The sequence below is a fragment of the Misgurnus anguillicaudatus genome, chromosome 24 (assembly GCF_027580225.2).
Source record: "Misgurnus anguillicaudatus chromosome 24, ASM2758022v2, whole genome shotgun sequence".
Classification (NCBI taxonomy): domain Eukaryota; kingdom Metazoa; phylum Chordata; class Actinopteri; order Cypriniformes; family Cobitidae; genus Misgurnus; species Misgurnus anguillicaudatus.
In genome coordinates this window covers 42005268-42032994 of record NC_073360.2, presented here as the reverse complement: position 1 = coordinate 42032994, position 27727 = coordinate 42005268, and the positions used below count along the sequence as shown (strand labels likewise).

Here is a 27727-nt window from a genome sequence, read left to right as displayed (position 1 = left end):
TGGTCAAAAACTTGTCATCGCGATATCTTGATGCTAATGGCTAATCGAAGCTGCGTTAGTGGTGTAGCAAGCTAGGTACTTTTTACAAAATAGAAGCATACAAAATATTTTTAAAATAAAAGCTTACAAAATAATATAATTAATGAACTAATATTCATGTTGCAAACACGTGAGCAGCTTTGTGTCATCCTCTGCTTTACAAAAACAATACTTTTATTTTTGTAAATAAAAAGTGTTATTCAACTATGTAGTAATCATGTACATGTACATGTAAAATTATGAGATATATTTTATAGCTGTATGCTAAGCTGGTACGTCACGTTAAGCTAATTAAAAAAAATCTAAGAACGAGATTTGGTAGATCTCACCACCTAGAGCATCAGTTATATACTACTATATTAAACGGATAATTTAAAATACACCAATTGTAATTTTAACAACATTCTAACGATATAAATCATCACGAAATTTTGAAGGAATTGTAATAAGGCGCTACAAAGGCTACCCATGAGGAGTTTTTTCAGCCAATGGAATTACGCGGGGTCCTAGGGGGGCAGAATTGCTCGGGGGGACTGGATTGCTCACGACACCGGCCATCTTACGACAGGGCGCTTGCTCACTCGTAGCATTGAGTTTAATGGTGCAGGTACTTTTAAATGAGCATAACTTGCTCAATTTTCTACCGATTTTCAAACGGTTTGGGTTTTTACAAACGTTATTAACGTGGCTATAATTCTGGATGCTTTAACATGTTTCATGAATTTATTTTTTATTTTTAGTATAGGTATGCAGTGTCATAGGTACGCTGTTAGATTGTATTTTCTAATCAGGTCTAGAGATATGTTTTGCAGCTTGGAGGTCTGAGCTGAGTAGCAGAGAGTCTGATCAGGGGCTATGAAAGACGCAGACACAAGGTTCTGTCCCAATCATAGTCAAACATTTATTGATAGAGCATCACAATATATACTGGTAAGAAGAGGAAGTCTTAGTCACCTGAGACTATTTTAGATCCTTTAACCAGGTGCCTTGCATTAGTCACAGAATCCCTCCAGTAATATCAAATAACTTGTGTCCAGTTTTTTTGGCAGTATAGACAATTTATAATCAGCAAAGGGAAGCTTCATAATTTGGAGAAGTATCCCCAAGGATATAGAAGTCATGAGATCTGATATGCCTACGTGACTGGACTAGCACATTCAATAAGAAGAAGTTCACCTAGGGACTTTGGGTACATTCAAGGACACCAGATGCTGACTCTAGTAGAAATAATCCACTTATAGCTTGATTCGAAACCATATAGAGAAGTTACAAAATCTTGTTGCATTAAGAATAAAATATGTGAAAGTGATTATTGCTCAATCATAAAAATACGAGGAATACAAAGTATTAGTATGCATTATAAAATAAGAAAACAGTGGGTGTGGGGAACCAAGAAAGAATTAATTCTTACAATGGCCCCTTTGAGACACTCTCCGTGGATCACATGCGTTACCCACACCCATTTATCATATAAAAATGCATTCTGCTGTTTTTTCGGGTTAAAGACCCTGTTTGATTGGCAAGCAATACAGAAAAATCATATATATGTGTATAATACCTAAGAATAAGTACAAAAGGCTACAAAGTTGTCTCAGGCATTTGGTTTGATCTCTCAGCTGTTTGTGATCTTAAAATCATCCGACTCGGCTCTTCAGGACTCGTATTTTCAGAAAGGCTTATCTCTGAGGGGATCAGTTCTTCCAATGGGATCGATCGTAATTCTTCCAATGGGATTAGTCGTGTAGGAGCCAGTGGGTCTACCACATCATAAACATGCTCCTCATTGTCCGATTCCTCTAGAGGTGGCATCTCCTCTGAATCCTCAGAGGAGCGTTCTTCCGGGGGCAAAACATAAGTTGTAATAAATTCTTCACTATCATCCGAGTCATCAACAACTTCTGGGCCTACAACATTTAAAGATCTCAAATTGTTATAGCTGGGTGGATTTCCAAGAGGTACAGTGACATTAACCATTGTTTGGTACGTATGCTGAGACATCATACCTGAGACAACCTTGGTTACCAATCCAGTAATACATTGCATTAAACACGGAGCAAATAGTAAGATGGCAAATATCAATAGAACCATGGGAACAACAGTATTAAAAATCCATGCTCCCCATCCTCCCCACATATTATTCAGCCAGGCAAACCATGAATCGTCAACCTTTTCTGGCTGTTGTATTGCTTTTCTCATGTGCCCTATTAGATCAGTTACATTATCTGAGTGATCAGGAATATGAAAACAACAGGAAACAGAGAGCATCCGGCAAACTCCTCCCTTCTCTGCAGTGAGCATATCTAGTACCAATCTATGTTGTACCACTGCTTCCCTCATTTTCTTTACTTCGTCGTTAATCAACTGTAAGGCGTGCGCCGTATCATTTTCTAATGACAGAACTTGCCATGCTAGGCCATTGATCTTATTTAAGGCAGTTGTCGTTCCTACCCCCGTAAATAGGCCAGCTAACGACCACCCCACATTTTCCCATGGAGATGTCCATGGGTTATCCGTTTTGTATCCATTATACCGGCGCGGGATTGAATGCGACTCTCGTTTACTCCGATGGTTAGCGGTTTCTTTGCTTGCAATGTCATTATTTTTCTTAGCTAATATCGTGGTACCTGTGGAGATGAGGGATGGGTAGCAGCAACCTTGCCAATCCCCTGCATCTAAATGGTAATATGCCACTCCTCCACATGTCCACATCATTCCCGGGGCACTATCTAGATGTGTAAACGGGCAGTCAAATGGTTGTATGCGCTTATCCTGTGTTTGAAGGGTGCAGTTTGGTCTCTTCGCTGCATTGAGCGTTATTGTATTTTTACAATCTGATACACCTACATAATGTCTTCCTGTGGTCGAGCAAACACATAATTCTGCCAAATGCGACTGAACGTGGAACGTTGGTCCCCTAAAGGGTAGGCCAGGATGATTACATTGATAATCTCTTAACCCGTCCGTTATAGACTTGTTTAATTTTAAATTCTCGGTCATTTGTACCACAATAGACATTTGTCGCGGCACTGTACAGCCGGTCGTTATCATTTCTGACGTTAAGGGTTGCGTCCGCCATGTTGAGTGCAGTTGCATACAGACCCAGCATTCCCCATCTACCTCGTCTTTAACAACTTCCCTCTGTAGCAATGCTAATGCACATGCATAGTTACCACCACATTTGGCTTTAGCTGTTCTAACTTCTTTAACACTATCACTCAGTTCAGAGCCCATAATGAAATCGAGGTCCTTTTTCGAGAGGTTTTGAGTTGATTGTTGTGGGTCAGGAAACAAGTCGGTCATCACATCCCGAATGGTTAATTCAGGGAAAGGCATAACTACATTCATTTGCACTTCTTGGTACATATCTTTTCCGTCTATTGCCCATGCGCAGTAATATTTCCCTGCGTCCGAAAATTGGACATTCAAAATTGTAATGTTTAACAACCACAAATGCCGTCTTGTTCTTCCTGGCCCATACAATCGTGTTACCTCTTTTCCATTGAACAATCCTTTCTTTTCCTTTACGATTATCGCAACCTTGAATCTGGGATCTGTTTTTATTTCTGGATTACCATAATACGCTTTTACATCTGCCCATGCGCACGCTTCGGCACACAAATAGAATTCTTTCCCGTATCGACTTCGCACTTCTTCATAATTTGAATCTTTTCCAACGCCTACAGATATTGGATCGCAAATGAAACTTTGATCTTTGCCTTGCTGCAACGTTACTCTTAATGGATTAAGGTCAGGCGCCTCCTCTCTTGGGCCGTTCAGGGCACGTCTATTGAGTTTCATCACGTTGTGTTTTACTGGATCTAGCTCAGAGTATATAATGGAGGTTGTGATTATGATTGAAAGTATGAGTAGGATCCATGTTGTGCATGTCATACCACACAGACCGGGGTGCCGGAGATGGTGCCACGGCCGTTGTTGGATCCGTATTGTTAGCTTGGATTTAGTTACTTTAGGTTCACGGGTCGTCGACATGATCCTGTGTTACGGTGCGTCGTTGTGCTCTAATAATTCCCTCGTGTTGATAGACTACTATTTGAGTTACAGGTAAATCGGGTCTTTCTTGTACGGTTACGGTTATCAAAACCCCTGTTGCGTCTGGTGTGGTTATTAAAGTTTTCTTAGCTTCTTCTACAACCTCTACCCCTGCTTTTCGTGCTGCGTATGCCAATGACGTTGGTACACACCCGGTGAGTAATGGGGCAATCTCCATAAACTTAAACTAAATGAGCGTAAACCTATGTTCCTATAATTTATTTTGTCTTTCCAATAGCGATCCCCTTTCCCCTACTTTTTGTATATCGATAGTCTGTTCTATTCCTCGTCCCTTCTGACTACTTTCAGATCCCCAACAGCATTTAAAGAGAAAATGTAAATCAGTGTTTGATCAATGAATTGTCTCTCAATGGTCACCCTTGGGATGTGTTCGTTGTCTTCCAATATTCTTTGCGCTGTCTCCACTACGTGATTGCCGAAGATGAGGAGCGCTTCGGTTACTGTGCAGGGTAGGAGTACCCCTTCAGCCCCTTCAGTTGGTGGAGATTCCATTAAGGTTTCCCAATTGTGGCTCTTTGTTGATCTGCGCGTCCTGTGGTTGCGGTGGCGGTGACTTTACTGGGTTCCAATCCGTGGCCGAATGGTGTTTCAACCTTGACGCGTGAATCCACTGTGGCTGGTAGTCGGTCAGCACTCCCGTCCGCGTTACCGCGATCACAATGGCTGGCCCCACGTACTTTGGCTCTCCGACCCTCACCGGCTTTAGGCTCCTGATTAGGACACTCTGACCGGGGAGAAAAGCGTGAGTTGGCTTTTCTGAGGGAAGAGGGAGAGACAAAGAAACATCAGCACAGATTGAGTTCAATTTCTCTATCAGGGACACCACGTAGTCCTCCTGTATCACCTCCAGATCACCTAAGGAAGAAATGCCGGCCTGACCTTTGACCCATGGGGTTGGGAAAGGCCTGCCCATCATTATTTCGAATGGGGAAAGTTTTGTGGTTGAAGATGGGGTCATGCGTATTTCTGTTAATACCACGGGCAATAAATCTACCCATTTCTTCCCCGTTTCGATTGCGGCCTTCGTTATTCTTTGTTTGATCGTTGAATTTGTTCGTTCCACTACAGCCGCTGACTGTGGGTGATACGGTATGTTAAAATGCCAATCAATGGATAGCGATTTTGCTAATAATTGCGTTACTCTTGAGGCAAAAGGCGTGCCATTATCGGATTCAATTGTCGTCGGTATACCGAAACGGGGAATGATTTCTTTTGTCAATATCTTAACGACCGTTTTCGCGTCTTCTTTTGCGCACGCAAACGCTTCCGGCCATTTAGAGAAGCGGTCCACGAAAACGAGAAGATACTTCAAGTTTCCAATTGGCGGCATATGCGTGAAGTCAATCTGAACGTGCTGGAACGGTGCCTCGGGGTGTGGCAGTGCATCGTGTTTAGTTTGCTTGTGTGGGTTCACTTTCGCGCATGTGAGACACGAATCGAGGATTGTTTTAGTGGTTTTATGCACATCCGCGATGCAATATAAATGATTTATTGCTTGAATCACCTTGGCACTACTAGTATGTGATAGGCCATGATAGTGCCGTATCAAAACCACCAGTCCCAATTTTGGGAGTGCGATTCTTCCCTTTTCGTCCCTCACGACCCCCCTTTCGTCGGGCGCACATCCATGTTTACTCCAATGTTCGAGGTCGCCCTGGGTTGGCTGGCTCTGCAAAAACTTAATGTCAATGTCAGGCACGTTTGTTACATGCACCGCCATGGCCAAATTGGTTTGACCCTCGCACTCGAATGGTGCTTTGATTTGCGCTTGTGCTGCTTCTTTTGCAGCTTCGTCTGCTTTTCGGTTTCCAATCGCTTGTTCGTCATTTCCTGCTGCGTGCCCTTTTACTTTGACTATTGCTAGTTCGGACGGTAGCTGTACTGCTTTGGTTAACCGCCCTATTAGGTTTGCATGAGCTATGGGCTTACCATCTGCTGTCCTAAAATCTCGGGCCTCCCACGTTTTTGCAAAATTGTGTACAACGCCCCACCCATACTTTGAATCAGTATAGATCGTAGCCCTTTTCCCTGACATCAGCTCGCATGCGCGTATGAGCGCTACCAACTCTGCAGCTTGCGCTGAATTATAGTTCAGAGCAAAAGCCTCAATGACTTCTCCCGCGTCAGACACCACAGCATATCCACAGAGGTAGACACTGTCCGACGGTTTTGCACATGACCCATCTACATAGATGTGCTCCCCCCCCGTCTAAGGGTGAGTCCAATAAGTCGGGCCTAGAAGAACAGGAAGTAGTTAACTCAATGATACAATCATGTTCATATTCATGCTCAGTCATATTTACCAACCCCAAAACACCCAGTAGGGCTGGATTGATAACTGATGTTGGTTGAAGTGTTAAGTTTTTCGTTGCCAACAGTGTGGCCTCATACCCAGACCTTCTTTGTGCCGTCATGTGTTGCGTTTGCATATTATGTAAAATTGCACCTACTTGGTGTGAGGTGTAGAGTGTCATTGGATGCGAGAGTACCGTCCGTTCCGCCATCTGTACAACCAGAGCCGCAGCAGCCACTGCACGAAGACATTCAGGCATGCCTGTCACTACATTATCTAACTTCTTAGACAGGTATGCTATAGGTCTATAGCTGGAACCATGCTGTTGTAACAGGACACCCAGTGCTACCCCACCGGCCTCTCTGGCGTGTAGATGGAAAGGTTTGCTGTAGTCTGGCAGGCCCAATGCTGGGGCCGTGGTGATGGCCTGCTTCAATGTCTTAAAGTGAGTCTCGGCCTCCTCAGTCCAGCATATTGGTGATGCTGGTGGTGCTTTGTGATCAATCAGTCCACGCAAATGTCTATCATGCGCTGCACACTCGGGTATCCACGAGCGGCAATAGTTAATTAGTCCCAGAAAGCTTTGAAGCTGCTGTACAGTTCGTGGGGACTTCATGTTGCGGATCAGTTGTACTCGGTCCGTGGAAATTGCTCTGAGTCCTGGCATGATGATATGACCCAGATAGGTGACCTTCTGCTTGACCCACTGGAGCTTTTCTTTGGATGCTTTGAAACCAGCATCAGCCAGTACATTGCAGACAATGATGGAGGCTTTCTCACAGTCTTCCCTGGTCTCCGCAGAGACCATGATGTCGTCAGCGTATTGAAGCACGCAGACTGAGGACGGTAAGTCTGTCATTCTTGCCAGTGTCTTTTGTACTGCCGCCGAGAAAACCGAGGGGCTGTCTGAGAAGCCCTGTGCCAACCTGGTCCAGCGATATTGACGCCCCCTATAGGTAAAAGCTAGCAGTGGCTGTGTCTCTGGATGCACTGGAACAGAGAAAAAGGCGGCACACAAGTCAATGACAGAAAAATACTTATGTGTACATGGTATTGAATTTATGACAGTCGGAACGTCTGGAACAATGGGTGAGAGGGGAATAATTAATTTATTTATTGCCCTTAAGTCTTGTGTCAGACGCCATGTTTTTCCGTCCGCCTTCACCACTGGATTGATTGGTGTGTTGTACGGCGAATGGGTAGGTATGAGGACACCCTGTTGGACAAAGTTATCGATGATAGGTTTAATGCCATCTTCCTTTTCTTTAGACAAAGGATATTGCTTAATATACACCGGTTTAGTGGTAGCAAGTTTAGCTTTGTATGGCTCTATGTTAATGAAACCTGTATCATTGTTAGACTGAGCCCATAGTGAAGGATTAACCAAGGCGTCAACCTCATGTGGTATGCGTGGCGTGGACGTGGCCCTGTCATCGTCGTTTGCTTTTTCCCCTGTTGGCAGGGGGTCGATTGTTGCCTGCAAGCATGACATAAAGGAAAAGACAACATGTGAGTCATGAAACTTAATGTCCATATTCAATTTGTGCATCATATCACGCCCGAGCAGGTTGAGACAAGCATTTGGTATTATGTGAAATTTGTGAAAGAATGGCTTAACACCTGGAGCTCTTACCTCCAGCGGTGGTGTTATAGGGCAGATCATGTCAGTTCCTGAAATACCCATAGAGCGTGTAAATTTATCAGTTATTGGCCCCTCATAAACATGTGAAGACATTGATGATGCATCTGCTCCCGTGTCTAGTAAAAATGTGTAGGGTTTACCATTTACCATTAAGGTGAAATATGGTGAGCTTTCATCATCATTGTCAAAAGAGAGGGTAACCATTGATAATTCGGAACTGACATCGCTCTGCGGGCCCCGTCATTGTGTTTTATTATGCCACTCGGTCTGGTATTTGTTGTCAGGTTTATTTGGCTGCACCGGCTGTGGCCGTTGCCATGGCTGCCCACGAGGTGAAGCCCTTGCATTAAAGTTGCGTTCCCCTCTGTGTCTGCAATCACGCTGCATGTGGCCCCTTTTGCCACACCTGTAACACACAATATCAGAGCGCAGCCTGCGCTCCGGTGTCTTATCAGGCTGCTTCTCTGGTTGTTTAACCTGTCCAGAGAACATAGCCTGTTCCGTTTTAACCGAGAACCCCCCTGACGCGTCCAGCTCGCGAATTCTCTTTCCCAGAGACACCACATCTAGATCAAGCAAGTTGGTGGTGGTAATTCTTATCAATTGTGCGTGCCTGGGATTCATATTGTTAATCATTGTGTTCGCAAACAACGCGTACATGTCTTTATTAATTGGCAGTCGAGCATCGTCTGTCCATGCAGCCTTAAAGCGTGTGAAAAACTCAGACGCGGTCTCTTTTGGTTTCTGTTTGGTATTAACTGCGAATGATAGATCCTGACGACTGCCCGCGTGTTTCTCTAAATATTTTCGTAGCTCTTTGAAAAACGCATCTTGATTTTTGGGGTCCTCCCAGTGAATTGTATGGCGGTCCGTAGCTGTTCCCTGCCCCAGAATTTCATCGTTTTTTCGGTCTAAAGAGGGGCATTCCTGTATTAGAATTTCCTCAGTTACTTCACTGTCTAGTGTTCTCAATAATATGGCCCGATAATCTGCCCCCGTCATGTGCGCATATTTCGTGTGTGATTGTAGGACGGTTACGTATTTCGCAGGGTTTTGCGCCGGCGGCAAGCTTTTGCATATCGTATCGATATCGGACATTTTTAGTGGTTTAATAACCAATTGGTTTCCAGCTCGTGTCCAAACCATAGATTTTTGTGGTTTGTTTCTCTGCGCGATTTCTGTTTTGTCTGTCTCATCTACAATCACTTTTTTCAACGTATCAGTCTTCATGCGTCTTTGCGGTGGTGGTGCGCTTGGGGTGGTCTGAGCGGTCGCACAATAGGGCGGCGGGTCCTTCAGCTGAGTTTTTTGTTGTGCGCTATATTTTTTTAAATTTTGCTTTTCCGGACCTTTGTCCCAAACCTTTTTCATTTCCTTCCAAACTGAATGGCTTTCCCGCATTATATCGTATGGCCAGTCCGGGTCACCCCATTCACCATTAATCATAGAATCCGCGAGCCGCATGCCCTCTTTTGAGAACGATCCGGTTCGTGGATATTTCGGGTCGATTTGGGGCCACATAGCCTCAGACCACCCAGCCAAATTACTCACATAAGGCTCGACCCAATAAGCCTTATTATTTCGCACCATAAAATCGACGGGGCTTTCGCCTGGCAGTGGTCGCGTAACGGAACCTCCCATCTTCAATACAATAATGTGATGGTCCAATAGCAGCTTGTTTGGTGTAGTGTAAAACAATAAATGACAGTAAAACAGCAACGAACAATGACATAACAATAAAGACAACCCGGGTGTTCTGTGCCTCTCCGCTCAGCCTCATATATAATGCAAATTAAATTGGTTCCTTCCTTCTTTATTTTCTTATAAGTTCAGCTGTCAATTAAATAGTTGAATAATAGTTTGTTAATTTCGTCAACGACGCCGAGAAGCAAATATACAGGTTGATCAGGTCTGTATATTTCCTCGCTCCGTTCGGTAATAATTTACCATTTGCCACTTAATGCATTGGCACATCGGGACTATATTGTCCCCCTTTTACGTGAGCGACTTCACTCTTGTTATAGCGAATTAACACTATCGTCCATCGTCCATGGACAAAATGAGTGGATAACCCCAATCTTGTCTCGAGATACAAGATATAATAACCAGGACACTACAGGGGTAAGCGTATATTTCCTTTTTAGAAATATAAAAAACACTTACCCCATTTAATTGTAGGTCCACTTGTTCTGCGGCGAAGTTTCAGATTCAGTCTCAGTTTCAAATTCGGTCTCTGGTTCCCGTGTAGAGGATTCCCCCCTTTCACCGGACGAGCGCCCAGCTGTTAGATTGTATTTTCTAATCAGGTCTAGAGATATGTTTTGCAGCTTGGAGGTCTGAGCTGAGTAGCAGAGAGTCTGATCAGGGGCTATGAAAGACGCAGACACAAGGTTCTGTCCCAATCATAGTCAAACATTTATTGATAGAGCATCACAATATATATTGGTAAGAAGAGGAAGTCTTAGTCACCTGAGACTATTTTAGATCCTTCAACCAGGTGCCTTGCATTAGTCACAGAATCCCTCCAGTAATATCAAATAACTTGTGTCCAGTTTTTGGCAGTATAGACAATTTATAATAAGCAAAGGGAAGCTTCATAATTTGGAGAAGTATCCCCAAGGATATAGAAGTCATGAGATCCGATGTGCCTACGTGACTTGGACTAGCACATTCAATAAGAAGAAGTTCACCTAGGGACTTTGGGTACATTCAAGGACACCAGATGCTGACTCTAGTAGAAATAATCCACTTATAGCTTGATTCGAAACCATATAGAGAAGTTACAAAATCTTGTTGCATTAAGAATAAAATATGTGAAAGTGATTATTGCTCAATCATAAAAATACGAGGAATACAAAGTATTAGTATGCATTATAAAATAAGAAAACAGTGGGTGTGGGGAACCAAGAAAGAATTAATTCTTACATACATCTTTGACGTTAATAACAAACCAAACCGTTTGAAAATCGGTAAAAAATTAAGCAAGTTATGGTCATTTAAAAGTACCTGCATCATTAAAACTCAATGCTACGAGTGAGCGAGCGCCCTGTCGTAAGATGGCCGCCAAAATGCGGACTTTGCACTCAATTGGCCAGCAGCGCGGACGAGCCATCTAGCCTTTATATACATATCTATGAGTTCACCCCTCAGTACAGAAGATGGCGGCAATGCACACTGTTTGCAAACTGCCTGTAAAACTACCGAAGAAGAAGAAGCGTCTTCTCTCTCCAGTACAGCAGGAGGCGCTGCAGCTCTTTAATCCGCAGATAAACTCACTAAAGAAAGAAAGAGCGCGCGTGTGATGTGTTTGTGTATCCTCAGTGTTTTTCTCTCTTGCGTGTTTCTTTTAAACGGAGTCTTGTCTCTGTGTATTTTATTGTTGAGAGGATACAGGACACTACAGTGTGTGACAGTAAACCGAGCTTACAGGAGGATCAAACCTCCACAGAGTCTCTGGATTCTGTCTGTAACGCTGGAGAACAGCAGCAGACCAAACTGAAGATGTGTTCAGTTAAACTCATCGACTGCACGAACCTCATGATGAAGATTAAAACGGAACCCACAGAAATCAAAACGGAACCCAAAGAAATCAAAACTGAACCCACAGAAATCAAAACTGAACCCACAGAAATCAAAACTGAACCCACAGAAGAGGAAGATCGCACTGATGAAGACGATTTTGATTTTATTCCATCAGGTATGTCTCCTTAATTATTGTTGTGGTTTTTTTTTTTTAATTAACTGTCATGTAAGCACCTGTTTTGTCACAAACTCACTAATAATCAAAAGACCAAAAATGTAAGTACTAAAATTTAAGGACATTTTAGTTTAGGATATCTATAAACAGGGCTCTCAAGTTTTATCAAAAGTTTGGAGTGAGATTTCATCTGTTAGGGGAGGAGCCACTTAAATATTTGCAGCAGCGACCCCTCGGCCCCAACCAATTCTCTCAGGTTTTTGGTAGCAGTTAAATTTAATATATTGTTTATAATTGATTAGCACAAATAGAAATTATAACAGTTGGGAAATCTAATTAAAGACAAAGTCATAGAAATTAAATACATTGTTTTATTTCAAAAATACAAATATATAAAAAATTGCCCCAAATGAGCCAACTGAACAGCAACATTGCAGAACTTGCCCTGAGCATACTTACAATACAAGGTGTGTTTGTGTGAGCATGTGTGAGAGAGTACATTTGGTTTATGAATGTTTTATATGGGCCATTCTACCGAATTGGTGCAAATTGACACTTCAAAACTTCTTGAAAAAAGTGTGTTTTTTCCTGCAAGCTTTGTAGTCATAAACATAGTAGAACATCTAAGGAACACTAATCTACTGATTGGACACTTTAGTTTCTTAGCATGTTTTTATAAAGTTTCGAAATGTTTTCTCTCTCCCAGAATTTGTCACTACCGAAACACAACAACATTTGATATAAAAATTAGGTTTTTAATAGCCTATTCTGATTTTCTTTACATTAACCTTCTAAATATATTTTTTACATTTTTTTAAAGACAGTGTCATGGTTATATTGATTAGAAATATTATTTTAACAAAACTATAAGAGTGGTTCATCAAATTAAATGCATTTTGAAAGCAATATTTCTCTGTAATTGCCATACATGCACTTATACAGTGTTCAAATTCAAGGATTCATTAGTTTAAATTTTTATCTAACTTAATAAATTATGTCATCTTTTCTGATAACAAAACCTATTTTATTTTTCCAGAACATTATTTGTTTCGGTCGTGACATCATATGTTCGGTAGTGACGACCATATTGGATTTTCCATATTTTGTGTAAAAAGAAAGTAATTAGTTAGTCAAAAATGGTTGGCATTATGCAGTCAAAACATACAGCACAAAGAATATCTAACGCAACACCACATAAAAGCAGAAAAAACTGAAATTACTCTGAAGAGATGGCGGATAGATCAGACCTTGAAGGGATGCAAGATGCTGTGTTGATTTTCACATCTCTTGAGAAAAAGATGACAATGTATGTCCATATAAAACTTCAGGCCCACAGTATAAACTACAGAATTTGTTGTGTGTGCACCCATCTACACATGTGTGCCTGTTTTTCCATTACACATTCTAACTTCTCTAAACCTCCTTAACTGATTCTCTTGTTGCTGAGTTTGACTTTTTTGAGTTTGAAGTAAACTTAATTTTTTATTTGATTTGAGGTTGGTTGAATCAATTTTCATATAAAAGAACTAGTGATGGACCGATATATCGGCCGATTTTTGCGAGCTTTATGTGTATTGGCATTGGCCGATTTGTGGCTGCTAAGTTCACCGAGTTTTTCCGGCATTATTTACAGACAGAAATATAGTTTTTTAAGTTCAATTAATGTTACTTTTTTAAAATTGAGACATATAAAAAATGACACGATGATGCCAAATTTTACAAGTAAACTGAGTGAGCAAAAGAAGTATCGGCTCAAGAAATAGTCTCTCTCAGTCTGTCTGCTCTACTTTCATCTTTCCGTCTATGCATGTTGGTGATTCCTCTCTCTCTGTAGCTATCTCTACAAATTAACCAAAGATATTTACATTTACATTTACATTATTAGTGTGAGCCTGCCATGTCTACACTTAACAATGACATGTCAATTTACAATGATACTGATAAGTGCTATCTGTTATGTCAATTATATAAAGCAATCAGTCAAAGTCCCGCTTAATTATCGCAGAAAGTTTTCCTAGAGACCAGAGGTAGAATCATATAGCCTTCATTTATATCAATAATTAGTCAAGCTACTACTACTATGAATTAATTAAATTAATCTGGCCTAGTTCATTTTATCTTAGTTTGTAGTCCTAGTCAAATCACGTACAACATTACAGAAATTGACTGACAAATTATTTGTACTGAAAAAGTATATATGTGCCGTTGAAAGTTTCTATTTATTAATTAAAATAAAGAAATAAGTGTCATTTTGTCACTACCGAAACAATCACGTCACAACCGAAACGTCAACAAACGTTTCGGTTGTGACTGTTTCGGTAGTGACGATTTAAGCTAACTTTGATCCTACTGCTAAGATGCTAATCAGTATGTAGTTAGCTAGCACAGTTCTCGACATTGAAACATAAGTAAAACCTAAATGACCAGTAGAAAAAAATGTGTGATCGGTAGTGACATTCATAAATGTCACACACTGATTTCCAAACTTTTGATCACATTTACTTCAAAACCATGAGACTGATCTAATCACCATGTCACCACAAGAGAGAGAGGCATAGACAAAGTTTCTGGTTCAAAATGGAGGGGAGTGGCTTAAAGCAGTATTATATTATTGACCAAACTATGCAATGTTTCGGTAGTGACGTGAAAATGCGGGACAGTGTTTTTTTTACATGATTTTAAATGATTTTCACTGAAAATATCCAATAAATATATTTTTGGTTTTAATTAACAAAAGTATTCAAAATTATACTTCTTAAAACAATGATAAAAAAAATTTAAAAAATTATTTCATATTTTTTTTCCTATGGTGAAATTCAGACCTTGGGGTTTGGGACAACCACCTCTCAATTGAAAGCACCATATAAACGATGATATTTTATATATAAAACCTGACGCTACCTCAAATATTACTTTGGGTTTTGATTGCTATTTGCTTATATTTTTTTTATTATCAAACATTTTCCTACATGAATGCTTTTTAAATTAGTTTTTTGGTTCCGGGACAGCAATTTGCACGAATTCGGTAGAATGGCCCATATTGTAAGTGTTTGTTGCATGTTTTGAGGCCTTGATTACAGAGGTAGGCGGCTCCCACTTAAAGCACTGTGGTTCAATGCTTGCCATTTTCACCATCATGATGGAAGAGAGTGTTCCATCCAGAGCCAAACTATTCCTAGTTTTGGTTTTGTTCAAACCAACCATGGAAAACACTCTCTCTGCATCTGCATTTGAGTGGGGAAGAACTAAAACCAGTTTGGCAATCTTGGACAGCCTTCCAAATCTGCTTAATCCAGTCACCTTTAAAAAAGTTATCAAAGAGGCCTAATTACTAATATGTTGATTAAGTAAATGTCAAAGGGTGTAGAATATCTCTTACCCTGTTCTTTACTGATGTCATATTTCCCCAAAAACCCTCAATGTCAAAAGTGGATGGGTCTTGGGGCATAGTGATGTCCATCAATTGATATTCGAGGAACTCCTCACTAAGTTGATCATGCTCTTGGGGTCCCTGGTATGGAAGCAATTCAGCAAACCCTAAAACAACAATATGCACTGAACTGTTTAAGATATAGTGGGAGAAACAACAGGGTTTGTTTAGTGACCATCAAAACTTATCAATCCATTCAAAATGTTTAAAAAAGGAATACAGGAAATAAAAAAGAAAAATAAATAAGGAAACCCTTACCTGTCAACAAAGTATAAGGCATCTTCAATGCCACACTCTGTCCTCTGCTGGACATCCACAAATCTGGCATGCTTGAGTAGTGCCTCTCTCAGGGGTAGTTTTTCTAGTGCATATTCCACCGCCCTCACTAGAAACGCCAGTGCTGCCTTTTGGAACCTCTGCACATGTTGAGGTGTTACATCTCCTGTATCAAGGAGCCGGTTGAGCGTAGCCCTAGTTGTAAATCCAACATTCAGCTTTTCTCCTACCCGTGATAAAGCAGTAGGAAGTATGAACAAGTAAATTATTAAGAATTAAGAAGAAAAACAATTGCTAACTTGAATAGCTCTCTTTAGGTATATCCCATCACAATGATAAAATAAACTCTCTCTTTGTGGTCAGTAAGTGGAAGGAGTGTATGTATCTGCTTGTGAAACTTGGGATCATTACCTGGCAGTTGGTTTGCTGGGTCCTTGTAGTGGATGTCATGCAAATCTCTACACTGTAGTGCTACTGGCTTTAGAAACCTTGAGCACAACTTGCGAACAAATTTTGTCATCTACAAAGTTGTATTTCAGAAAAGATTTTTTAAATACCATGCTGCTACTAAAAAAATGGCAGAAGCATATGCCAACCCTCCCATTTTACCTCTTCATGGAGAAGAAAGATGGATGACCTCTCTCTCTGGAGGAGGAGGTTCAAGGTGGAGAAGGCTGGCAATGTAGCCTGATAAAAGAGGAGGTACACTTCCGTTAGTGGGTTGGAAAATGCATCCATCAGCCTTCGGAACCTTGGTTGTTTCTCATCTGTGAATAACGAAGTACAGGTTATGCATACTACATATCTTTACATTTCATTCTATTGTTATAATCTTGTATTAGTGTCAGTGAAGTATGCAGCCTACTTAAAGACTTGAAGTAGCTGATGAGTGGCTCATACTGCCGCAGAATTCGAGTCACACAGCTCTCCAGGCTCAACCATCGAATGGAAACATGTTGTAACATTTCCATATATTCATTCCCATGGAAGTCACAAAATTCTGAGGTGAAAATATAGAATCCTAAATATGAATTCAATGAAAATATTATGCATTTCCTTTGTACTACACTTTTGCTGGTTAAAGGAGCATTTCACCCATGGACAAATTAATCTTTATTAAAAGTGGATCATATTTGTAGTTGAAATGTAACATAAATTTCGAATTTGGTGCCTATTTGACCAAGAAAAGGAGTGTTTGTAGTCTCGCCCCCTCTACAAAGATATAGGACTTCCTTCTTTCAATGATGCAAAATGACAATTTTTACATCATTGAAAGGAAGTGCAACACTGAAATCCATATTTCTCCTGTCTCAAGGGAAACAGAGGGAATGATGCATGACCATTCAAAAACATGACTGGGTTTCTAACTATACAAAGCTTAATGCAAATGGGTGAAGTGTCCCTTTAAATCACAAACCTGATAGGTATCCTTTACGGTTGGTACTTCCCCTAAACCAGTATCCAACATCCACACAGATCCTCTGGATCAAATCCAGATACCTGCATAAAACATGATCATTTATTCACGTTCCATTTTGCTTACAGATACTTTCAATATAGCACATAAACTATTTTACATGGCATTAAAGGGATAGTTCACTTTAAAATGAAAATTCTGTCATCATTTACTCATCCTCATATTGTTCAAACCTGTATGAATTTCTGATGAACACAAAAGAACATTTTTTTGAGAAATTATGGTAAACACACAGCAGATATTCCATATTCCATTGACTTCCATAGTAGGAATAAAAAAATATGATGGAATGTAATGGGTACCATCAACTTTGTGCTTACCATCATTTATCAAAAGATTTTCTTCATCATTTATCACAATACTTACCAAATACAAAAATATTTTTTCACTACTATGGAAGTCAATGGTCACTATCTGCTGTGTGTTTACCATCATTTCTCACAATATCTTCTTTTGTGTTCATCAGAAAAAAAGAAATTCATACACTTTTGAACAACATGAGGATGAGTGAATGATGACAGAATTTTAATTTTAAAGTGATCTATCTGTTTAAACGGATATGTCAGGAAAAGCATATATGATCACACTTACTTCCAAAAACCTCTGCCCAGCATGTTTGGCCGTGTTGTGAATTATGTGGCAGGGGCACCCATGGATGTAAATGTTTCCATTTTCATTCAAAATTCTTGATGCAATAGAATTTTTTGCTCCTGTATTCACTGGTGCATTATCAATAGACAGACTTACACAGTTTCCCCATGGTATGACATTTTTCTGCAAGGCCTCATTTATCTTTTGATAAATCACTTCAGCTGTGCCACAGTTACGGCCACTGGTGGTGCACATATCCAAAAACCTATGGACAACTTTGCTAGTGTCCCTATCATATATCCGCACAGTGAGTGGGTTCATCTTCTCTTGTCCTGCAATGATAATGTGCATGTTTTACATAATTAAAACTACACATCAGGCTGAAGTTGAGTGTGTATTCTGTAAAGAAATGGATGCCGGAAAATGCAGGAGGTGTACAAACATACTGTATCAAATGTAATACCTGTATCATTTGACCCATCTGTGATCAATGTAAAAGGATTTTCCCTCATCTTTGTCACCAACTCATTTCTAAAATGCGGTACCACTGCTTCATTGATAATGCATGTTGCTTTGGTGCTCGCACACTTGAAATTCTGTGCAGTGGTGGAATCTTTAAAGCACTCCTTCAACAGCGGGCTGAAATGATCTGCTACTGCAAATGGCACATTATGTTGGACCATTGCAACAGCCACCTTTACCTCAGCTCTCCTTGTCTGCAACAGAAAGGGTTAATTAATGCACTAAATCAAGCATTCTGTGCAACATTTGTTTTATATGTTTAAAATAACTTACAATGTTAACAAAAATCATCTAACACCACCTGTTTTTTTCATATGTACCTCAGTGTTTCCCACAGGATTTTGAGAGACTGTGGTGGTGATGAAGTCACCCGCTAATTAGCATATATGTGACGTCATCATGTCGTGTTTGCGTTTGATCTAGTGCTGGCACCTGAAATATGTTTCACTTCTACTCTTTGATCTGTATCTGTATTTGATCTGTATTATCAAATTATATTTTAAGCCGAATTAAGCTGTTTTAAATAGTGAAATAAAAATGTTAATGGTAATCATGAAAATTCTATTTGTGGGGGCCAGTGTTGATTCTGTGGTGGGCCACCACAAATAAATCAATGTATGGGAAACACTGTGTACCTTGGCCTCTTGTGCTGTCATACCACCAACAGAAGCTGGAGCATAAAACTGTGCAATGCCACTTGTTGACTGAAGTGCCTGTTCTTTGGCCTTATGGCCTTTACTTTTAATGTGCCTGTTTACATCTGTCACACCTTGATGGGCACATGAGCTCTCCTGTCTGCAAACAGAGCACCAGTAGTAGGAGCTGGTGGTGCCTTGGGTAATGAATGGCCATTTGGCTGACCACTCACTTTTAAAAGTACACCTATAGGTGGCTGCTCCACTTAATGCTTTCTTCTTTCCTGTGTTGTCCACAGACTCATCCACTGTCTCATCTATGATATCTTCGATTGTGTTCTCTCTTGTCTCTTCTACATTCTTCCCTACTGTTTCCCTTGCAGTCTCTGCCACCACCTCTTCAGCTATATTCTCTCTGTTCTCTTCTGATTTCTTCCCTACTGTTTTTCTTGTAGTCTCTGCCACCACATCTTCCACTGTCTCCTCTGATCTGGCAACCTTTATAGGGGGCTGACCCTTTGGTGCCCAGAATGAAAAAATACTTCTTTGCTTTTTCCCTGACATCTTTTAAACAGATAAATGCAATGATTAATGTATACATTGGCAGGATATAAACATTACTAAAATAAAAGCCAGAGTATAGCTGAATAGCTAAAAAGAGTATGAATAAAGTATAATTTGAAAATAATGAAATAAATGAAAATGAAATATCTTGTCCTTTCCATTCCCAGGTGAAAAAAATACTATAGTAATTTATAGTAAATACTATAGTGTTTTTGACCCATACTATAGTAATGTACTTGAATTAATTTGTTGTGGTAATTCTATAGTTGCTGTGATAACATAACAACTATAGTAATATAAACGTATTACTTTATCCAATACTGTACTACATTGTCTACAACTATAGGGTATAATATACTAGAATATACACTACAGATTACTGTAGTATAAACTAAAGAATACTAACGTTAGAGTATTTATTACAGTTTATCAGTTCACTACTATAGTTGATACAGAGTATGCTGTAGCAATCATTAACAAAGTGTTGTAAATACTATAATATACTAAAATTTACTATACTATTAGTATGGTTCAAAAACACTATAGTATTTTCTATAATATTTTTCACCTGGGATTGTTTCAGGTAGCCTCTAGTGTTTAGTACTTTCCTAAAGTTAAAGCTAATTCTGATTGCAAAGCAGTTCGATTTTTTTTAATCAATAATAATTTACCTCGGCTATATTTCCCAACAACAGTTTTTATTATCTTTGATCACATTTTTGTGATGTCATCCAAGAATCGTAAAATCAAATTGCTATAAAAAAGAATGCGTTACCTACCGCTTTCATCGGATTCTTCTCTTCCAACTGCCACTTCGTCTGTGTGACGTGAGAATCTATGTTGCCTAGTAACGAATGTGCTTGCAGCAGGATCACGAAATTTACCCAGAAACAACAAATTCTGATTTCTGATTGGCTGGTAGGTGACAATTATATCAGGATGCAGTGTTGGGGGTAACGAGTTACAAAGTAACGGATTACAGTAACTACATTACTTTTTTGGGTAACGAAGTAAAGTAACGCATTACACTAATAATATTGGTAACTACACTACTTTACTAGACTATAGGAACGCGCTTTCCTGCGTTACCCAAGCAGTGTTTGCCTGGGTGTAAAGTTCTGTCTGTTTAAGTGGTGCGTGCATGCGTGTCCCTGTACGTGTGCCGTTGCCATAGAGATTGATTTGACGTAGCTGCTGGTGCAAAGGGGAGCGGGAAATGAAGACGGAGGGTTTCAGCCACTGGGGCGATATTCACATTACTTTCAGCGTATTGCTCGAAAGTACAAAAATATTCGTGTGAAATGCACACTATGCCCAGGCGACAAGTGTCTTTCAACTGCTGACAACGCGATGAGCAACCTGTCTGAGCATTTGTAAGCCCAGCATGGCAATACAACACTTGTGGCGAAAGATCCTGCTTAACTTACCGGTCAGGGCTCGAGAGGTCCGATCCCGAAGACGGAATTAGGTAATAAACCTCAATCGAGTCAGAGCCAGAGCATAATTCTTTTGAAGGAAATTATTTGAACGTAACCCGAACAGCAATGTCGCGTGCGCCCAATTTATAGAAAAAAGCCAGGAGTCAGGACCGCTGTTTTCTTCATAATCATACTTCCAAATCTAATCCTATAAACTTTTCGGTGTTTGCTGTATCGCTGTTACCGCCCTGCCAGGCTGTCTTAAATAGAGAAATAAGTTCATTCCTTGATTTGCGTTGTTGATTCATTTATAAATAATTACCCCAAGGGTTTAGCTTATGCGCAAAAAGCATTAAAATGAATAGAACGTGATGATTACGTCTTTCTTTGGTGAAAAAATAATAAAATAAATAAGCCTATATGAAATGTGTTTCACTTAAATAATTAGCAAATTAACAAAACGAATTCAAAAGAAGCCTATATGAGTTTATTTGTTGTGTGACGCGCTCCCAAACCGATGCAGCACAAAACACTTTTTACCTATTTAAAAAAGCACAATGTTTTGTTATTATTGCGAGTGTAACTTTACATAAATAAATGTACACATTACAGTTTTTGAATGTTGTTTTACTTTTATTTGTATGACCATAATTTAAGGTAATTTAAGGTCATGCAAAATGCAAGCTCCTCACGCGTTTCATGCCATCACCCGCGTGGGTTTACACAGGGCAGCGAGAAAGAGACATTAAACTTTAAACATTTAACATTCTACTTGAGTTTTTTTGGACATCCCTTTGGAATCACTGCAATCATATCATCTATTTATAAGGTAATAATAAATATAAGCGCAGCGCTTATGAGTGTTCAAACCAACCCAGTATCACGAAATTGCGTGAAACACTGCTGTCCGCTCAGCTGTCAATCTGCCGACCCTCACAAAGTTTCACATTAAATGATAATATATTTGAACAAGCATGGTCCTGTGCTTATTTCTGTCAATGTTCTGCATGAAGATCTTTAAAGGTTTCTACTTACATCACGATTTGCTGTGCGGCCGGTCGCAGTCTTTATGTAAAACGGGCGGGTATGAAATAAATTGATGCTGCTGTCGGATAATGGGTCAACTGTTATTTTAATCGCGCGGATGCGGGTTATCAAACAGGACTGTGCATGACTCGTATAAGGAAAATGGAATGACAACATGAAAATTATAAAATAGCCTACATGTTTATATTCTGTATTAAACCACCATGGGCGCTAAACTTGCGGTGTTAAAGGGACAGTTCACCCAAAAATAAAAAATTCTGTCATCATTAACTCTCCCTCATTTTGTTACAAACCTGTATAAATATCTTTGTTCTGATAAACACGAAGCAACATATTTTGAGAAATGTTAATAACCAAACCAAGCATGAGCCCCATTCACTTCTATAGTAGGAAAAATAATACTATGGAAGTGAATGGGGCTCATGAATGGTTTGGTTACAAACAATCCTCAAAATATTTTCGTTCATGTTCACCAGAACAAAGACATTTATACAGGTTTGTAACAACATGAGAGTAAGTAAATTATACAGAATTTTAATTTTTGGGCGAACTATTAATCCGATGGGGTCAAAAATTAGGGTGCACCTAACTTTTGTGCTGGTGCACCTAAGAAAAAATGTTAGGCGCACCAGTGCAACCAGTGCAAAAGTTAGTCTAGAGCCCTGGCCGTTCATTTAAAGTAGTCACTCATCATCAGCCGACCCCGCCTAAACCATGTCCATGTATCTATGTGGTAAATTAAGAAAAAGGAAAGTAAAGTAATAAGTAGTGAAGTTACTTTTCAAATGCAGTAACTAGTAAAGTAATCTCATTACAATTTAAAGAAGTAACTAGTAACTAGTAACTAATTACATTTTTTGAGTAAGTACCCCAACACTGTCAGGATGTCTAGTGTGACCGTGTCCGCGGCTCGACAGATATGAACTCGGCAGAGAACTTCTCTCCTGTGCCTCGTTCATTAATTGTATAGAGTGGGAAAAGTTTTCTTATTTTTTCAGCGTGAGAAATACAAGGTGTGGCGTGTGAGCGTGTGAACTTATTGAAATGCGTGAGTCTCACGGTGAATGCGTGAGACTTGAGAGCCCTGCTATAAAACTTATAAGCCACGTTGGCTTAAAGGGATGTTCACCCCAAAATCACTTACCCCTGTGTTGTTCCTAACCCTAAAGTGCTCAGATTGTCTTAAGAACAATTTTTTTTATATATTTAATAAAACCCGGGAGACCAGCAAAAACAGAACGTTCCCCTAACGTTCCCATATGGTTCCCGGGACACAAAAACGTTAACGTTCCCAGAACGTTACATGTAGGTTATTTTTAGTTATATTTTATAACCTAGGAACAACGTACCCTGTAGTTTTAAGCTATAACGAATAAACTTTTATAGCCTAATGGATGGCCTTTATTAAAGGGATAGTTCACTCAGAAATAATAATAATGTCATTAATTAAAGTCTTAAGAACTAAGACTCCCCATCACTACAGAATAGAGGTCGACCGATATGGGTTTTTTGATGGCCGATGCCGATATGAAGCAAGTAATGTGGCTGATTGGCCGATATAACGCCGATATAAGAAATTAAAGTAAATAAAAAGCATACCAACAATTAATGAAAGTAAATTAACATTTATTAACATAATATGTATAAACAATTAGTGCAATTTATGTGTTTAACTTAAACATACAGAAATTAAAGATTTATAAAAAAAATTATGCAAAAAAATATAATAGTACTTTCCTTAGTGAGAGGTTGTTTTTACTTTCCTAAAGTTAAAAATATATTACTAAACAAAAAAGATTGGTAACACTTTACAATAAGGTTCATTAGTTAACTACATTGGTTAACATTAACTAATAATGAACTGCACTTATACAGCATTTATTAATATTTTTAATGTTAAATTCAGCCATTACCAATACTTTATTAAAATCTTGTTAACATTAATTAATGCACTGTGAACTAACATGAACAAACAATGCTTTATTTCTATTAACTAACATTAACAAAGATTAATAAATACTGTAACAAATGTATTGCTCATGGTTTGTTCATGTTAGTTAATACATTAACTAATGTTAACTAATGAACCTTATTGTAAAGTGTTACCAAAAGATTTATCTCTGTTTTTCCGTTTTGTCTTTGTAAAAACAACACGACAAAATGCACAGCCTACGTTATAACAGTATTTGCTTATTTAGTGACATGTAGCTTAGCATCAAAACAAAACAAACTTAAACATGATAATGTACAATCCGGTGCACACATTAGGTTATCATGCACAGTTAAATGCGGTGGATAATGAAGAAAAATATATAGAAATGCAAACATATTAGCAAGTTATGTACTTACCATACAACGTGCGTCTCGTCCTCCTATTACACACACCTGCGTGCACGCCCAGCTTTCATGCTGGGCTTCGGTGGCGCTGGTTATTGCGGAGGGAAACAGCGTCTTTTTTATAAGTTACTGACAACAACGCGCATATCTGAGGAAAAGCCGGTCGCGGAATTTGTCACTGTTTGGTAGGTAAAAAAAATTCAGTATGTTTTAAATCTATTTGTGTCCCAAGTTGTTGTTACCGCCGAGCTGCGGATATGACAGCTCACAGAACATTTTAAGTGAGACTTTGCTGCATGCCGGAGTTTTATACACAACACAACATCATTTTTATAAGGAAATGATGGTTGGTTATTTCACTGTGGCAGACTAGCTATGTATTTGACGTCGGCCGGCGCAGCAAGAGCCGGTCGGCGTGAGGCACGGGGATCTGCGGGAGTGTTTTGAAAGCATATGAAGCAGATTGCTCTTGCAGTGCATTGACGTCATGCACCAACCGGCGCTGTGGGGTCGAGTGTATTCGTCTTCCTAAGGAACAAAATGCTAAAGCGCTAACGTGACCAAAGCGGAGAATTTATCGGCCAAATGGAAAGATTTATCGGCCGATGCCGATAATAAGAAATGTCCAAATATCGGCCGATTTATCGGCCTCTGCGATATATCGGTCGACCCCTAATACAGAATTTCAATTCTTCATCCTTCTTTGTGTAAATAAGAGTGAAAAGACAATTTGATTGTTTTATGTTTCTTTCAGGTGTGAAGAGTGATTCATGTTTGGATATAGAAATAACGTCCTCACAATCAAAAGAGCGACTGACAGCACAAACTCTTTCCTGCATCACCTGTGGAAAGACATTCAGCTCACAGAGACTTTTAGAGAGACATGAGAGAAAACACACAGAACAGAAACTCTTCAACAGATCTGAGATCAGCTTTACTACCTTACAAGAGAAGAAACTTCATTCAGAAGACCACAGAGAGAAGAAGAAGAAGCAGTTTCACTGTGAGCAGTGTGGGAGGATTTGTGTCTCTTCCTATAAACTAAATATTCACATGAGGATACACAGTGATGAAAAGCCTTTCAACTGCACTGAATGTGGAAAATACTTCAGAACCAAACAATATGTTAAATTTCATCAGAGACTTCACACTGAAGAGAAACCTCATCATTGTAATGTCTGTGGGAAGAGTTTTAGTCAACTGTCAAACTTACTTTATCACAAGAGAATTCATACAGGTGAAAAACCTTTCAAATGCTCTCAGTGTGACAAGACGTTTGCTTCTTCAGGTCACTACAAATACCATCAGAGAGTTCATACTGGAGAGAAACCTTAACACTGTAGTGTCTGTGGCAAGAGTTTTAGTCAACAGACTTCATTACTAAATCACACGAGACTTCATACAGGTGAAAAACCTTTCCAATGCTCTCAGTGTGACAAGACGTTTGCTCAGTCAGCTTTTTTAAAAAAACATCAGAGAGTTCATACTGGAGAGAAACCTTATCACTGTAGTGTCTGTGGGAAAAGTTTTGTTCAACAGACAAACTTATCTAAGCACAAGAGAGTTCATACAGGTGAAAAACCTTTTAAATGCTCTCAGTGTGACAAGACGTTTACTTGTTCAAGTAACTTAAAAAAACACCAAAGAGTTCATACTGGAGAGAAACCTTATTACTGTAGTCTCTGTGGGAAGAGTTTCTCTAATTTATATCATTTAAGAGTCCATCAGAGAGTTCACACTGGAGAAAAACCTTATCACTGTAGTGTCTGTGGGAAGAGTTTTAGTGTAAGTGATACCTTACTAAAGCACCAGAGAGTTCATACAGGGGAAAAACCTTACAAATGCTCTCAGTGTGACAAGACGTTTGCTTATTCAAGTAACTTAAAAGCCCATCAGAGAGTTCATACAAGAGAGAAACCTTAACACTGCAATGTTTTTGGGAAGAGTTTATTGACAGTCAGTCAGGTTATGACACCAAAATCTTGTATTAAGTCTAAAATATTGTTAAAAACATGTTAATAGTAAAATAAGAGTAAATAATCAAATATGAGCAATATTGCAGATACCCACTTTCATGTTGTTACAAACCTGTATAAATTTCTTTGTTCTGATGAGGGAAGATATTTTATTGGAGGAGACCAGAAAGAGAAAAGGGGAGAGTGACAGAATAAAAAGAAGGACAAGGATCAATTAAAGCTGCAAGCAGCGATGGAAGGGCCCTCGCACGCATGTGCACCGCTACCCTATGGCATTAGTAAAGCAGTGAACCAGGGGGGTATGAATTAAAGTGGGTAAATACAGGTGGATATTCAAAGGGAAACTGATGTGCCACACCGCCTGTGTGCAGCAGGTGGTGCTATGACTGAAGCTGAATATTGGCATTGAAATGTGTTCAGGCCAAGAACCTTATCAAACATGTGAAGTCTGGGGCAGATCGAACAATGTATGTCTGAATTACAACAGCTTCCTGTTTCATGGCGAAACATCACACTTTGCCAGGCCGCCACGGACACGCCCTTCTACGAAAAGTCAAGATATTTACAATTTATCACCGCAGAGGGCTTTACATCAATCTAACCAAATATGATGATGATTTGATTAAATCTCTAAGAGCAGTAAATCATAGCGTAAAACATGGTATTTCGTGCTACCTCTAGGTGGCGCTATGACTGAAGCTGAATATTGGCATTGAAATGTGTTCAGGCCAAGACCCTAATCAAACATGTGAAGCGTGCGGCAGATTGGACATTGTATGCCTGAGTTAGAGACACTTCCTGTTTCATGGCGAAAACGCAGAAATTTGGCAGCCCGCCACGGACACACCCTCCAACGAAAAGTCAAGATCTCTGCAATTTAGCATCGCAAAGGCCTTTAGATAAGACCGACCAAATATGACGATGATCGGATTAAATCTGTAGGAGGAGTTTGTTGCAGTATGAAGCCTGGAAATTACCAAATTTGCACAAAAATCAAGGCAAAAATTCAAAATGGCCGACTTCCTGTGGGGTTTAGAGCTTCGCTCCAAGAGACCTTTTTGTAGGTCTTGGGGTGATAGATGATCCTATTAAATTTCGTATCTGTACATTTTTCGTAGCGGGGGGGCTGTTCGCTTGAAATTTTGCAGGTGGCGCTATCGAGCCATTTCTACACGCCCACTTCTGGCGCCTATGCCACATGTAAATTTTCGCCACTTCTGACATGTGTGCAACATTTTATGATTTTTTGGGCTTGTTTAGCCCCGCAAAAATGCGATTCATTTACCGATACTTTGCGAGGCCGCCACGGACACGCCCTTTAATGAAAAGTCAAGATCGTTGCTTTTTATCATCACACAAGGTCTTGAGATTACACTGGTGAAATATGATGTTGATATGGTTAAATATCTAAGAGCAGTAAATCACAGCGTAAAACATGGTATTTCCTGCTGCCTCTAGGTGGCGCTATGAGTGTTACTGAATTATGCCATGTTGATGTGTTCAGGCCTGGACCCTTATCAAACGTGTGAAGTCAGGGGCAGATCGGACATTGTATGCCTGAGTTATAACAACTTCCTGTTTCATGGCGAAACATCACACTTTGCAAGGCCGCCACGGACACGCCCTTCAACGAAAAGTCAAGATCTTCGCAATTTATCAAGGAAAAGGGCTTAACATCAGTCAGACCAAATATGATGATGATTTGATTAAAT

General features: G+C 39.7%; 3 protein-coding genes, 1 long non-coding RNA gene and 1 pseudogene across 6 annotated transcripts in view; 2 read left to right on the top strand and 3 right to left on the bottom strand.

Moving 5' to 3' along the window:
• LOC129437097 (uncharacterized) overlaps positions 1-27727 on the top strand; it is a 524696-nt gene that overhangs the window by 117996 nt on the left and 378973 nt on the right. The window lies entirely within an intron of this gene.
• On the bottom strand, positions 819-10965 carry LOC141361401 (uncharacterized). Its single transcript, XR_012367455.1, has 3 exons — positions 10515-10965; positions 10209-10413; positions 819-4866 (listed from the first exon to the last, which is right to left on the bottom strand). It is a non-coding gene; the product is annotated as an uncharacterized lncRNA (long non-coding RNA).
• LOC129437136 (uncharacterized) lies at positions 11102-26732 on the top strand (annotated as a pseudogene).
• LOC141361397 (uncharacterized) lies at positions 14012-16914 on the bottom strand. The gene is made up of 6 exons (XM_073862523.1): positions 16866-16914; positions 16314-16448; positions 16058-16215; positions 15860-15968; positions 15122-15674; positions 14012-15042 (listed from the first exon to the last, which is right to left on the bottom strand). The coding sequence occupies exons 2-5, from the start codon at positions 16417-16419 to the stop codon at positions 15427-15429; spliced, it is 621 nt and encodes a 206-aa protein (XP_073718624.1). The 5' UTR covers positions 16420-16448; positions 16866-16914; the 3' UTR covers positions 14012-15042; positions 15122-15426.
• Positions 17135-20173, bottom strand: LOC141361394 (uncharacterized). The gene is made up of 3 exons (XM_073862519.1): positions 18674-20173; positions 17980-18232; positions 17135-17848 (listed from the first exon to the last, which is right to left on the bottom strand). The coding sequence occupies exons 1-3, from the start codon at positions 19235-19237 to the stop codon at positions 17475-17477; spliced, it is 1191 nt and encodes a 396-aa protein (XP_073718620.1). The 5' UTR covers positions 19238-20173; the 3' UTR covers positions 17135-17474.

Excerpts from the sequence above, each read along its gene's own strand:
- LOC141361397 (XM_073862523.1), bottom strand. The coding sequence starts at position 16,419 with ATGGAAATGTTACAACATGTTTCCATTCGATGGTTGAGCCTGGAGAGC. Across the intron at positions 15,969-16,057 it reads TCTTTCTTCTCCATGAAGAG|ATGACAAAATTTGTTCGCAA; the intron begins GTAAAATGGGAG and ends ACAACTTTGTAG. Across the intron at positions 15,675-15,859 it reads CCCAGCAAACCAACTGCCAG|GAGAAAAGCTGAATGTTGGA; the intron begins GTAATGATCCCA and ends TATCACGGGTAG.
- LOC141361394 (XM_073862519.1), bottom strand. The coding sequence starts at position 19,237 with ATGTCAGGGAAAAAGCAAAGAAGTATTTTTTCATTCTGGGCACCAAAG. Across the intron at positions 18,233-18,673 it reads TGACAGCACAAGAGGCCAAG|ACAAGGAGAGCTGAGGTAAA; the intron begins GTACACAGTGTT and ends TTTCTGTTGCAG. Across the intron at positions 17,849-17,979 it reads AGATGGGTCAAATGATACAG|GACAAGAGAAGATGAACCCA; the intron begins GTATTACATTTG and ends TTATCATTGCAG.